Genomic DNA, 15,642 nt, shown 5'->3' on the forward strand with positions numbered 1-15,642 from the left:
ACACACATACGCACACACATACACACAGAGTCTGATTCACATTACAAAAAAAAATATATATATATAGATATACAGAATATGTAGGCCCAAAACTGACAAAAAGACTAACAAATATTACAAAAATATCACAACTTTGTGTATATTTGCCCTTTCCCCCTAACAATATTCCATGTTTTTGTGAAGTTTGAGGAGAAAATTCAGAGCATACCGCTTAGGGAGGGGACAGAAAGAAAAAAAAAAAAAAAAAAAAGGTTTGTATTTAGTTTTGTGGAACAACAACTTTTCATAATCCCTTTTTCCTGTGTGTGGTGAGGAAATTCGTAAAACTTTACATTTCTGCCTTGAATATTTTGGCTGGCTAAATTTATTTTTTTTATTATTTGAAACACGAGTCAGCATTGATACATATTGTGAAAAATATATATTTATATCTGCCAACAAAGTTAATACTTTCATCACCTTCACATTATGATTATAAAAAAACAAAAAAACAAAACCAAAAACATCTAAACTTCTATTCACAAATTCAAGTTTAAACCACAGATCCTTCAGTCCCCCTCCCTCTACTTCTGAGAGCTACAATAAAAATTCTCTAACGTGGGGAGCCATTTTAACCATCCAAAATAGGGGTTGTTTTTAAGATAAAATGGCAGAAGACGACAACAGCAGTATCCTAGCCCCTTTATACAACCAAGGGGGGTCAAAAAGATTTGGCCCCTTAGTAATAAAGGTCAATATTTCTCCTCTATTATTCCCCATTTTCCCCAAAGTAAGGCTACCTACAAAATAATCCCCTACACCTCTTATATTTATATAAATGCAGCTTAAATCACAAAACAAAAATAGCAATGAAAATATGAGATGAAAATAACGATTTACGTAAGCGTAAAATAAGATTAACATGGAACAGCATAGAAAAAAAAAAATAAAAAAACATAATTAACCCATCCGCTGTAAGGGGAAACCTATAAAGCATCGTATTAAAATGTGTTGTAGGCATCGCTTACAGCAACAGGTTAAGAGGTAGCTTTCATGAATTAAAAAAACAAAAAAAACAAAAAAAAGAGCCCAAGCGCAATGCAAAAGGGCCACAACAACCCTAGATTTAATACCATATTTGGTACAAAACAAAAACAATTCAAAGAAATGACACACAGTCATCCTGCCCATCCTAAAATTTGGCACGTTTCTCCTACAATGTGTCAAAAGAAACAAAAATGCCTCGAGTTAGGCATCACTAGACATGAGGTCATCCAAAAAAAATTTCAAGTACAATGTGCTAAACACAAAAAAAAAACAATCAGAATATATACATAGAAGCAGCCCCCTATTATTGAATTGGCCTCCAAAAAACAGAACAGAGTCACAAGAGGATGTTGGGAATTCAGGTTGTTATGGAGAAATGGGAAACGTACAAAAATCAACCAAACACATCCATATCCAACAGTGGCTCTAATGCTGAAAGGTTTGGTCTAGATGGCATCGCCTCGGACGCAACGGATCTGTCAGATCCTATGCCGTTGATAGGAAAAACACAATAAGGCCCTTTTTTGCGGTTTTGTTTTATTAACCCTTCTTACCAGGATTACCAGTTGCCCCCAAGTCAATAAAATTGCCCAATAATGATGAAGAATAAGTAATATAAAGATCGAGTCTTCAGTAGTTGATACCTTTTTTTTCGAGACTACTAGGTCTGGTATCATGCCTGATGAAGAGACCTAGTAGTCTCGAAATCTTGCAATCGGTCATCATTTTTGTTAGCCATTACAAAGGTATCAACTACTGAAGATTCGATCTTTATATTTTATATCCACTGGTTAATATGGTACAAAGAAGAATAAGTACTTTCCAAAGTGCTCGGCTACATCAAGTCACCAAATTTCCATTACTCTTAAGAAATGGTGGGTAGACTTGAGGGCAAACTTAAGTTTGAGGCTTTAATCCTCTTCAGTGCTACAGGTAAATACCAAGTGGTATTACAATTTATGCTCCATACTAGAGCACACTATTCAGTTTAGACAATCCAGTTTACCTGGTTTGGTCACTATCATCATGCCAAAAAAAAAAAAAAAAAAATCTAGGTCATAAGGCCATAACGAATCTAGTGTCGAGATGATGAAATGTTATAAGACAAACTAATCATTTTGGAATTCTGAATTATATTGTTTTGGCAGTGAAAAATTCTGGAAATCCAAAAATGTGTCTGGAACAGAAACCCTACTGGGTTAAGAACTGCTCCGTCGAGTGAAAACCATCTTTTTACCCGATTTTGGCAAAAAAAAATTTTTTGTAACATTTGAAGATCATTCTCATGATGATTCATAGTGATTGGGTATACAATGCGGTAAAACCCACAAAACATAGGAGGGAGAAAGACAAAATTAGCAAGTCTCTTCAAAAGAACAATGCCTTCCACAAAACAGCCAAGACAGATGGATGTGTTTGATTTTTTTGCTCTTAAGTGGATGTTTTTCTAGAGGTTTGTATTGCTCGGCTTTCCCAATATCACTTTTCAAAAACACCTCCCTTACAAATACTTTGACTTTTTCCATTAAACATAGCACAAGTACAAGTAGGTCTTTTCGATTCTCCAGTCAGCAGGGATGTCCTCAGGTTTGTGGCTCTTCATGTGCTTCTGCATGGCAGATAGGCTGGGACAGTATTCCAAGCAGATGGTACACTGGTAAGGAGAGGCTCCATTGTGGGTTCGAAGATGTTTGATCATGGCAGAGTAATCTCGTGAGCGCTGGTGGCATAATTTGCACTCAAATGGTTTTTCACCTATTAAAAATGAAATATTGCATATGTTTAGGGGAGAGTAAAGCATGGTGGATAAACACAAGAAGGCTATTCAAGGACAACCAAAGCGAATATAGGACTATGAGGCAACTCTCAAGCATCATCAATGATGTCCATATAGATGTATCCACTCTAAGCCTAAATGTACACAGCCATGTACTAGCACTGGTCCATGAAAAAAACAGAACTAAGGACACCCAGTGTGCCATCCATTGACCGATAAATTTCCATGAATGAGACCAAACCACAAAAATGGACAGTGATAGGACTTGTTCATGGGTTCATGTGGGAGCCTAAGTCAAGGCAGCAAAAGCCAAGGACCCCATGAATATGTATTGGACCATAGACATGTAAGTCTGTGTGCCATTAAATCTGATAGCCACCCTTACAGTCACGTGAATTAGGATTATCTTTCAGCTAATTTTGTGTAGGACTTTCATTTTTCACGACATACCACTCATCTCGGGATATCTCAAGCCAAGAGGAAAGAAAGAAGGACTCCTCTGCATGTCTTAACAAACATCCCATAGATTGTAAGCCCTCGTGGGCAGGGCCCTCTACCCCAATGTGCCAGTCGGTCACTGTTAGTATTATATTTACCTGTATATTTTGTGTATTGTATGTAACCCCCAAATGTAAAGCACCATGGAATTAATGGTGCTATATAAATAAATAATAATAATAATAATAATAATAATAAATAATAATAAATGGCCTCATCTATTGGGGCTACAACAGTGAAATTACAGCATTGATTCCCATCTTAGACAGTCAATGACCTTCCAAAATGTACCTGTATGAACTCTGTAATGGGTTTCCAGTTGGTGCTTTAGACTAAATTTTTTCCCGCAGCCATTACACTCGTAAGGTTTTTCTCCCGTGTGGATACGCTTGTGACCCTTCAGTGTACTTTCATCCCGGAAACAGCTTCCACAAAATTCACACTCATATGGGTGGTCGCCTAAAAATACAAAATGTGGTTACAAGTTAAAGAATGCTAAAAGTTAGCAAAAAAATGATACAACATATTCCGATGAAATTCCATATATCAATAATTAAAGGGGTTGGAAAAAAAAAAAAAATAAAGCCTCTGTCCAAAAATGCAATAGCCTATATGATATATAGTCATTAGAGATGAGCGAGTAGTGTTCAATCGAGTAGGTGTTCGATCGAATACTACGGTACTCGAAATACTCACTCGATCGAACACTACTAGCTGTTCGAAGTTTAAGGTTCGATGCAGAACCAACGTTGATTGGCAGAATGCTATACAATCTGGCAATCAACGCTGGTTCTTCTCTTACCTTTCGAAGTCTTCTCCGTGCAGCTTCCCACGGCGTCTTCTGGCTGGAATTCACTCTGCCTAGGCATCCGGCCTAGGCAGAGCTGACTGCGCATGTGCGGGCATGCCCTCGCATGCGCAATCGGCTCTGCTCAGGCGTCGGTCCGGGCAGAGCCGACTGCACATGTCCGCACATGATCGCGCATGCGCAGTCGGCTCTGCCTAGGCCCCGATGCCTAGGCAGAGTGAATTCCACCCGGAAGAAGACGCGGGGACGCTGCTCCGGGAGAAGACTTCAAGGAGAATCCAGCCCTGAAACAAGCATTTCCCCCCCATAGACTATAATGGGGTTCGAAATCTGTTTGAACAGTCGAACAGTGTGCGGCTGTTCGAATCGGATTTTGAACCTCGGACATTTTAGTATTTGCTCATCTCTAATAGTCATATTGCACTGCATAGTTAGTTGTTTGGTTATTGAAGGCTGGAACATTACAAAACGTTGGCATGATAACTAGTGGGCATGGTAACTTTTTGTCCCCAGTTGGTTATGTTTTTGTATAAGGTTTCTGTTCATCATCCCATTGCAACGTACCGCATTCCATCCAGTTAAAAATAAAATGGTATCAGACAGGAATGGGCAAAGATTTTCATAAGGAATCTGCCAACATTCCGATAAAAACCAGACCCTATGATGCCAGTGTGAACAGACAATATTTCTAATGTGCGTATAACTATTTTTATTTTGCTCAGATTGCAACGGAAGGAATAACAGGATGTAGATTTGGCATAATAGTATCAAAGACACAGTTGTCTACAATTGCTGGGAACAATACTCACGCGTATTAGTGAAACAAAAATAATAATCTGCTGCATGCATGTTCAGACATAGCACAAGGATACATGAACACACCCTGTTTATGTGGCACACATCCTCTCCAGCATTCAGCCAAGACTAGAGACAGAAAATATAATAAAGAGGGTGACAGGCCCGTGGCTCTTTATTTATGTCAGAAGGCAGAGCAAGGACAATAAAACCAGATTGATCACCGCAGCCCCAGCTCATGAATATTTAAAATATTACTGATTCCACTTGTCACTGTAATTGCAATTTTCTGCGGGCTGCGGATCGGAGGCCCTTGCGTTTACGGCGGGGGAACAAGGGCGCCTGTATTTTTTCCTCGGCCGGCCTGCCAAGCGTGTAATGTTCTCGTTGCTTCATACATTTTCTCCGACTCCCGGAGACTTTAAGTCATCCGCAATGACCTACGTTTTTTCATTATCCTGGTGTCAGACCGCGGCTGTGCCTCTGCATAAATTGTCCTCCTGGTTACATGTGCTCTATCTACTTGTATTCTTTTATTACACTCCTTATTTCCAGCTCCCCCAACTATAAACATTTGATTAAAAAAATACAAATAAAATTTTACAGGTGCTTCTAATCATCTGCATCCACGAGTCGATCAGAAAGTGCTACACAGCTGCAAAAATGAAAGGCAGCCCCTAATCTACCTAATACGTACAATTCTTAATAGACTTCAGCACATAATTAAGATCAAGTAATGCATAATCGGCCTCTTGTGACTGTTTTAAACAAGTGTTTGTACTGGAGACGAGAGGGGAGAGGAAAAAAAAAAAAGCGTAGGCACCTCCGGATATAAATATGACGGAAATCTTTGTAAGAAACTCCTTGAAAATTGATCAAGTGTCAGAATTTGGAGCCAATGGAGTTTAGGATGTACCTGAACGCTAATGGAAAAGCGACAACCAAGAAGGTTACATTAGTTCGTAGCCATCAGCTGTCATCACGCGTTTGGCCAAACAAAGGTAGTAATTACATGGCAGCCATTCAAAAAAATGGCTGTCCGTGTACCATATGGACAGGCTGGGTCTGCCAAAGAGATTCTCTCTTCTAGCCCTTGTTGGGGGGGAGGTGTTCCTGAGCTCAATGTATGTTCCATATATTCCATACACTCGATGCCTTTGCTTTTTTGACAGTGACTTTCGATGTTGGCAGTCATGCTCAACAATTTTGGAGGAATGGGTCAACCATGTAATGTTTGACAGGGTGTTCCAACTTTCTCTCTGTGCAGTTGACTGGGTAAAGAATGATCAGGCTGTTGGATTTCAACATGGCCTATTTTGTTCTCCGGGAAGATAAACTGCTGTCAGAGGAGTCTGGCATAAGCTCATTTCCACCTCCCATTACTGGACATATACATGAATGTATTTGGAGGAAGTTGAGTTCATAAAAAAAAATAGCCATCAGCCAGATAAGTTTTTGACTGGTACGTCGGTAACCAGTTTGTATATTAACCTCACAAACCTATCGATACTTTTTACTTAAAAATGAAGGAAATCAACTTTAAAAGACGACCCTTCACGACCTCCAACAACTTTATCTAACTTCATCCTTTATGGCCCTCACCACTGATCCTGGTACAGTTGGAGTTTTTTCCCCTCTATCCCAGCACCATTACAAGCATTTAATGCAACTACTTTCAGTACCCGATATGCTATATAGACCAATGTCAAATGGGTGGAGTCAGCGGGATCCAGAGCTATAAGTCACACCCCCTCGCTTACTCCTGCCTGATGCCAGAGAATCTAGTTACAATATCAGGTATCAAAACTAACTGCACTGCTTGCTTAGGAACTGGGGATGGCTATAGAAAAAAATCCAACTGTACCAGGATCAGTGGGTACAAAGAACTAGAGTTGGGCGGGGTGGTGAAAGGTTCTTTTTCGTCTACAGCTTTAGGTTAGCTTCACTTAGCACCAATATTCTGCAATACAGTAGTTCACAGCTAGATGTTCAAGGTTGACAAGAGAGCGCAAATGCTTTATTTCACGTTTTGTCCTCAAAATACTTGCTAATGGAGATTTCACTGTCTCTTAATTGACATTGGACAGACCATTATACAGCCGCTTTATAAGTCACCTTGACAGAGGTTGCTGGTCACTCGGAAAAAAAAATAATTTTCAAAAAACAGTGCCATGGGCTACGTCTGGTATTACATTTCAGCCCTCTTCACTTGCCTTATGGACATGAGGTCATTGTCTATATATTATATAGTCTCAAAGGATGGCTTCTACCAACCATGGCTTTCTACTTACTTTTAAAGAACAGTGACCTGTTTGTTCCATCACACCAGTGCTGTACAGTCACAATATCAATGTCACCTATGTATTAGGCAGCAGAATAACTGCGGAACAGTAAAATCACATGAACTGGTTTAAAGCAATCCTCTCGGCTTAGTGGTCACTTGGGAGTTTTGTTTCTCTCATTGGTTATTTAGTAACCTCCACATTTTAATCATTCTGTCCTTACCATGCTGGAACCCAGATTCTTATCAGCCAAACTAATGAGGTAGATCTGCAGGGGAGGGACTGAGCAGCCGCATGAACCAATAACGAGACAGGAGGTGTGTCTCAGACTACCTCAGATTCCCTATAGGCACTGTATCTAGCTTGTAGTCATAAATCACTATTCTTTCTTAATGGCTCAATGTAAAAGTAACCAAAGTGCAGACACTTCCAAGAACAAGTTGTAGGTGAGGTTGACTACCGAACAGTGCGGTTGACTACTGAAGATCCTAAATACTAAAAATAATAAAAAAAACAAATAAAGTTGTGGTGACCTGGGTCTCTGCAGGCAACCCTTCCTTCCAGCCATCAATATCAAGAGTGTTTATGAAAACATATGAAACAAAGTTCCAGAGAATATCATACGACATCTCTTATGTTGATGCCTGGACTATTACAAGAAATGACACCACCAGTGTTTATTATGTATATGGGATATACGTCACCCTAACCCAACGCTTTCCATCTCAGAAAGGCCAATTCAGTTAATGCTACTGGACCCATTAGAATAATGAGCCTAACAAATCCCCTATAGCCTCAGAATAATAAAACCAGGGAGAAGAAGAAAACCCTTCGACAGAAACTTTTTGAAAAATGACAATATCATTGAAACGTGACCCGTCTGGGCCAACTTTTTCACTGCCGAAAGATTTACATTTTAATTTATTTCATACAAACGGGACAACCCCTGTGGCCAGAGGAGAGGCGGTAACCTACAGCTCCTTCTCACCCCTATTGCACAGCCATTATGATAGTACATCAAGAGTCCCTCTAAATCAATGCCAGGAGGCTGACAGTGGCTTTGCTATCAAACACAGCTGCTGATGTTAAGCACACAGACTGGGCACGCATGCTGAAGACACCTCTTGCATTATTAATGAAAGCACGCGCCGCTCTGCAGCACAAGACAAGAAGGGGGGGGGGGGGATCAATTGTCTACCTATTACACTTCCTACCCTTCTCACCAGAGAAAAATGTCGAGCGCTGGTCAGCGGCAGAGAGTAAGGATGGCCGGGAATTATGTAAATGTCACTCAGATGATATTAATAATCGTTTTACGTAATAAGCTATTTATATAATTAGAATAATGGAACAAAAAAAGGATTTTGCTGGCGATAGTTACCTCGGGTGACATCAACATGAGGAAAAACTATTGGTTCTTCTATATAGGAACCTAACGTGCTACCATATACTGTGCAAATATACAGTAACAAGAATACAGCATGATATATCTCAGATCGGCATCTGTGCCCTAGGACTATTCACAAAATGGCCTACACAAGGTTCAGGCTGAATAACTTCATTTGGGCCATGTCCACATCGGCATTGGAGGCTACATCAAAATGGCGGACACAAGAGTGTTGTAAGTAAGGTGTCCATTGTGGGACTGATCATAATGTGGTGGAGTAAACAGAGCCATAGCTACAGCTATTCTTTTCAAACCCTACCCCCCAACCATCATAAGTAGGCCACTACTAGGCAGGCCGACATCCAATAACCTTAACCCTCAACCCCAAAATATAATTGGTTTGGATAGTCAGGACCACTCCATACACATAAAATAGACACCTCCATTCATTATTTTTTTTAAAAATATTTTGCCTTTTACCCAAAAATTAGACTGGGATACTGCCATGCGTAGTCCCCCAAAGTTGCTGTTGCCACCCACTTCATTATTATTATTTTTTTAATACTGTATAACAATTTTATAAATATAGCCATTCGACAATCTGAAGCAGTAAAATACTGAGCGGTGCTGTCCATGGTACTGTAGAACGTTTGGTTACCTGTATGAGAGCGGAGATGGCGTTTTAGTGCGGTATGGCTAGGAAAGGTCCTGTTGCACTCGCTGCAGATGTAACTTCGCACTCCTGCGTGGACCTCCATGTGCTGCTGAAGAGCAGTTTGGGTCTGAAAGCGCTTCCCGCAGAGGAGACAGAACACCGCCATATCAGAACCTGAAAGTAATAGAGAAGACAGGATGTCACTTACAGGTTCTACACCACTTATACCGCTCAATTCTGAAGACACAGCGGGAGTCATGAGCATGCTGCAGCCAGAGTCGTATCTACCTACAGAAGCCTGGTGTCCAACCTATGCTCTGCCGAGGAGACTATTGACATGTTCATTAAGGATATTGGTAGACTCTTGCAGAAAGTACAGATGCTGTTCATTCAACGCTCGGTACAGTATGTCATCTAGAATCTGGCACATGATATATTCTATAAATCTAATGTGTCTTGGCGTGAAGACTTCAGGGATATGGTCTAAGTCTCCCAAATTACACAAGGTTTGCCAAGTCTACCGCCACATAACCTAGAAAAAAATCCTACTAATATTATAAAGGTGAAAGTATGTGTGTTTGGATGTTTGTTCCTCAATCACACCTACACGGGCGAACGGATTTGTCTGTAAATGCGCACAGACATACCTTGGGTCCCGGATTGAACGATAGGCTACATGGAATTCCCGTACACCACCGCAATTAACTCCCGTGCCCGGTGCTTCTCACGGTTCAATTTGCTGCAGGACCTGGCACGCTGTAGGACCTGGGATGATGTCATCCCAGCCCTTTCAGCAGCTCACCTGATTGGGTGCCACTTCTCTATGTGGGCGGAGTTATCGTCCAGCCACTGTCCACACCAACATGGCGTCTGAGAGGTCCGGAGCGTCCTGCACAAGGGCCTCTACTCTGGGGCAGCGAAAAGTCCATACGCTGCCCCACCTGTGTGGCCTCACCACGGGACCGCAGTACTCTGCCGCGGCCGGACAGGGGGTCGCCTGTGCCGCGCTCTGGAACGCCCGTTCGGCCAGCTGTCCCACAGCGTCTGCCGCCTCTGGATACTACAAGTTGGAACATCGGTGCACGGGAAGCCCAGGGTGTGGTGAGGACGGGGCAACAGGTTGGTAGGGGGAAAGGGGACACACAGTTGGCAGGGTCTGGTGGGGGGAAAAGGGGGCACGGGGTAGGTAAGACGGGGGAAGGGGGCATGGGGTAGGAGGAAGGAGTGACCACATGGAGAAGCGGGTAGCGACAAAGGGGGGTGGCGGGCGCCAGGAAGGAGAGGAGGTAAACCGTTCCAGCGAGCCACAGGGTGGGCCCAGAGGGTCCATGGACCCACAGGTGTAGGAAGGGCCCGCTGCGGACACAAGGCAAAGGAAAAAGCCTGCGCACCGCTCCAGGTGGGTCCCGCAGGGGGACGGGGTTCTGCGGACGAAGTCATGGGTAAAAGCTAGTTGGACATAAAAATGGGTTGCTGGCGTTATATTTGCCTTTAAGGTATACGCCGAATAAAGACCCTGGTATATACCCTCTAAAAAGACTCAACATTTCCCATTGTGTGGGCATGTAGTAAGATAGGGATATGGGCATACACTATAACTGTATAGTATGGTATAGTATACATGGTATATATGGTTATATCAGCCCAATGGAGGGCAAAGGAAAAATCGTCTGGCCTCGGTCAGGTAATGGCACTCTATTTACATGCTTAACATGTATGGACATGGAGATTTTCCCACCAAGCATAGATCAAAACAAATGAACTAAACCAGGCCCTACACTCTTTCATCATCCTCATTCTAGAATTCAAGCTCTAAATGATTGCTTTCATTATGTCTATGAATATAGATATTTATCTCAAACTCAGATTGAAAGAAACTCATTACAAGAAAAGAAAAGAACAAAAAAATAAATAAAAATATATTCAAAAGAACGAGATAGTCTCTGTACCCAATCATACATGGTCTGAAAGGCACAATGAGCAAGACATGATAATTGATGGAATAGTCGGCTCGATATAAAATAAAGAGAGTCTAACGGGGTGTATATGACTTATGTGAAATATTCAGGTGGGAAAAAGTGGGGCACGTCATTCTCTAAGAATATATACAAAGCCGTAGAAAGAATTTTTTCCCGAAAAAAAATTAATTCCCCCCCCCCCCCCCCCGGAGAAGGCGGAATGCTTAGCCCCAGAACCACATAGAACGCAAAGAATGGAAGGATTAAACTGAGAATCCCCATGTTGTCCACCAGGTATTATGGCGAATCCGCCTTTTCTGGATGGTCCCCTTTAATCTGTATGGTGTTACACAGTAATATATATTGCGGCATTACTTGGCGGTTTGTTTTTGATTAGATTGCGGTCTCACAGATCAGAATATACCGTATATAAAGCCATGATAACAATAATCTGCACCGCTTAGCAATTTCCTTCCCAAGGACTAAAAATAACTGAACAGGTCTAGAGAGTTAAAAAGCAAATGTCTAATGATTCCCATAGGCCTAAATATACTAAGACGTCTTTAGACTTTTCTTAATTAGGGCCATGAATGGAAATTGAGTTCTGCAATGTTACAGCAGAAGGGGAGCAGATTCCAAACACCTATTTCAGGTGTATTCTGGGAAAAAAAAGACTTTTTCCCAATGATAAAGTTGACCGTGCATTTATCCATCTCAATCCTTCCACATAGGAAGCTGAGCGGCCATGTGTTCTTAAGAAGGACCAGGGAGTAAGCAGTGGTTAGAGACCTCAGTGACTTTCCAGAAAACAAGGATCAGGCATATTGAAATCACTCTCTCTCTCGTTTTCCCTAAGAGCCCATATTGGGAGACCAGGATACACATTAGGGATAGACAATCTTTGGCACATCCTTCTCTTATAGATTGTCAGCGTGAACAGGAGTCCTAGTTGGGTGGAAGTAAAGACATGGCAATGGTTTGGCAAGACTACATGGATATAAAGTTTTTGGTTCACTCTATGTTACTCATAAGGATAAATAAAGGTTTGATAACATAACAATTTACCAAATTTTAGGCTTTTAAATAGGACTTTATTCCAAGATAAGACCAATTGGTTCTAAACATCTAGAGATACACATTTGGGGGGGGGATTATTTCCTCTATGCCAGAAAACCAGTGTACCTATTTGGCACAAGGCCCTTACTTGTTCTAAACATGTACCTCCATCCCCAATCCGCGCAAGATCCTCCTTCCACAATCCTCCTTCGACAATCTGCACCTCATCCTCCATCCCCGATCCACACCTCATCCTCCATCCCAGATCCACGCCTCATCCTCCATCCCCGATCCACGCCTCAGCCTCCATCCCCGATCCACGCCTCATCCTCCATCCCCGATCCACGCCTCATCCTCCATCCCCGATCCACGCCTCATCCTCCATCCCCGATCCACGCCTCATCCTCCATCCCCGATCCACGCCTCATCCTCCATCCCCGATCCACGCCTCATCCTCCATCCCCGATACACGCCTCATCCTCCATCCCCGATCCACGCCTCATCCTCCATTCCTAATTCAGCAAATGTGGGCACTGCCAGGCGTGGTCTATATGGCCGGGTCAATTTACTATAACTCCTACCTAACAGATTTCCATTCTGGCGCCGGGACTGCTGCAGCCTCTTCATACATCTCTCAGTTCCTGCACCAGTCAGACCATTTATTAAGGCTGGTGTACGATACTCCAGTCTTAATAAAATGCCGTAATAGATTTTTTTTCCCCCCAAACCTGGTTATCTCCTGCCATTCACTTAAGCCAATAAGAAAAGTAAAGAAGAACCCATCATGACATTTCTGGCCAAGTCATTATTTTTGAGGCTGAGCGGCCATGTAAAGATTATTTGTTTAAAAGGAACCTATAATGAATCTTGAATGGAAACCCTCATGTTTTATACAGAAATTGATGTCAATTTTTAGTTTAACAAAATACAAAAACAATAGACAAACAAAAGAGGAAAAAAAAAACACAAACATAAATCCATTAAAACAAAAAAATACCCGCCCCGAAAAGCGCTTTTTTGTGCTTACATTATTCTCCATCCAGAGAAATGTAATTGTTTCTGTTATGCTAAATGTATACTATTATTTGATGCAATTAATTGCCGCTCGCAAACGATTTAAGAGATAAAAATTGCATTATCGCAAGAGGGTGTATGTTGACAATTAATGTTCATCCTGAACTATTCATGGTGAAATTACCCAGAATTGCCGCTTTGTAGAATTAGCTATTCAGCGGGTGTTTTTTTTCGTTTTTTTTTTTCCCCTCTCTAGATCTTTTTAGGGAAAAAAAAAGCTCCGAAAATTTGTATTCAATAAATTAAAATAAACACACACAGACACAAGGCTTATTCAGGGAACTGACGTCTTAATGGCTTTTTCTCTCTTTTAGAAGAAGATTACAAATTAAGCAGCTTTTAAAGACATTTTATACAGGATGCAAAGAGAGGCCTGGAATAGGCTCGCTATTCATTTCCACGGTAACCAAAATAGTGTCGGCGTGAGAGGCCTATACTGTACCGGGAACAATAGGCCACACGGCCACAAGGACGAGCGACTGAGGGGAGAGTAATGGATACCAGTCATTTTGCAGGAAATTAAACTTTTTCTTTTTAATTAGAAAGTAAAAAGCTCCGAAAACAAAGTGGAGGAAGAATACGAGGAGATCTTTTTTTATGTCCGGGCCCTATCGCCATCGACCGTACAAAGTGTATACATTTATCTTTGCTTAGAAAGAAATGGCAGCTGCTGAAAACAAAATACACTGACGGGGTCGGGGGAGCGTCAAGATTTAAGGCATATGGGTCTGCCACTTTACTTTTGGGACTCTTCATTCAAGTCTAGGGGAGTTTCAACCACATGTGAGAAGGCTCCATTAGCAGTGGCTACATCTCCATGAGGGACAGAATGGTTAGCCATATTGACAATAGGAGGGTCTCAAAGATGGGGGATGCAACTTAATGCCTAAGAAGGGAATACCCCAGGCTGGGAATGGAGGGATAGATTTGGCAACTCAGTTCGGGAATGTGTCCATGTATTTGACTACTTAACATTTACTGATCTGCAGGTGACAGCAAGGCTTAAGAATCGGGTAAATTCCAAACATGCTGAGCTGCAAACCCCTATGTGCATCAAGCCACCTAGAGTGACTATATATAATATACAGATATACACCCTATATATACTATACTATATAGTGATAGTGACTATATACACCGTCCAGTTAGGGCTCGTTCACAGGGGGCAGATTTTGCCGCCAAATCCACCCCCTCACAATAGAGGTCTATGTAGACCGCTAGCTTCCTTTTTTCCGTGAGCGGTAGGTTCCGTCTCACGGAAAAAAGAAGAGAGCTGCCCTTTCTTCAGGCGGATTCCGTGGCTGATCCAGCCCCAGTGTCCGCCTCCCAACAGCACCCTCCGGACTAGGCCCATTCATTTGGGCCTACTCTGGAGCAGGAAGTCGCAACTGTCGGAAGCCGTGACAGTCACATTTTGGTCTTATTCTGACGCGGCATCAAAATCAAGACCAAAATACGAGGTCCCGTGCCCCGTGTGAACTAGCCCTTAATATGTAGGCTCATAAGTAAACCATTGTGACTCTTGACTGGGCTGTACTGTTCTCATTCATGAACGTTTATCCCCAATAGTTGGTTCATGTGTGAAATTTTTGCCATTGTAATTTTTCGATGCTAGTATAGGGAAATCAATTTTACCGACAATCGGGGTCTGGTGCACCATTCCATTTGCATTGAGTTTGCAACATCTCTACATCCACTTTAGCTGATAAGAACCAAAAAGCTCTTCTTCGGAGTCATCCATGTAATACCTTGGATCTTCTATTTCTCTACAGACTATGGAGTATAACGCAAAGCTGATCATATACAACTTGACTAACAAAAGTTGTGTGTGTTTATGGAGTCAATGATAAAAGCCACCACGAGAGACATTTTCTACAACACGAACAGAACTGGCTTAGTGTCTGCAGTCTGAAGGTCTGCCTTTGTGCAGAGGAGCACATTCGCCCGCACTACCAGATAGCTGGGGCATTGAACTTTACATTTATAGATGCTGAACTGATCACGAACTGTAAAATTCTATAAAACCGATTTTTAACCTGCATTGTGCAACAGCATACTAATACCTGCCTATAGGATAAATCACACGTTAACCGTGACATATGAGCCATAATACAATACAAGGCTGCTGAAAGGGTATAGTTAGACAAGAGATATCCCCGAAGATAATCGGAATATTTCGGACTGTTGGTGACACAAATACAATACGTGGCACTGCTCAGCTTTAGTAGGTATCTCAAGGGTTATGAGGAAAAGTACTTCAGTTTATTCATGGCTACAATTTCTTTTGTCACACCAAAGCGATATAGTTGAGACGTTCTAGCCAGCT

The 15,642-nt window shown here is 41.9% G+C and overlaps 1 protein-coding gene across 4 annotated transcripts in view; it reads right to left on the bottom strand.

Annotated features, from left to right (window-relative positions):
- Positions 1-1,556: 1,556 nt before the first annotated feature.
- ZBTB16 (zinc finger and BTB domain containing 16) overlaps positions 1,557-15,642 on the bottom strand; it is a 138,097-nt gene continuing 124,011 nt past the window's right edge. For all 4 annotated transcript variants that reach the window (XM_075279709.1, XM_075279708.1, XM_075279710.1 and 1 more), the window contains 3 exons: positions 9,232-9,402; positions 3,593-3,760; positions 1,557-2,781 (listed from right to left, as the gene is read on the bottom strand). In XM_075279709.1, the coding sequence (XP_075135810.1) occupies positions 2,552-2,781; positions 3,593-3,760; positions 9,232-9,402 (569 nt within the window). In that variant the 3' untranslated portion in view covers positions 1,557-2,551. The remainder of the gene's footprint in view (positions 2,782-3,592; positions 3,761-9,231; positions 9,403-15,642) is intronic.

The sequence above is a fragment of the Leptodactylus fuscus genome, chromosome 6 (assembly GCF_031893055.1).
Source record: "Leptodactylus fuscus isolate aLepFus1 chromosome 6, aLepFus1.hap2, whole genome shotgun sequence".
Classification (NCBI taxonomy): Eukaryota; Metazoa; Chordata; class Amphibia; order Anura; family Leptodactylidae; genus Leptodactylus; species Leptodactylus fuscus.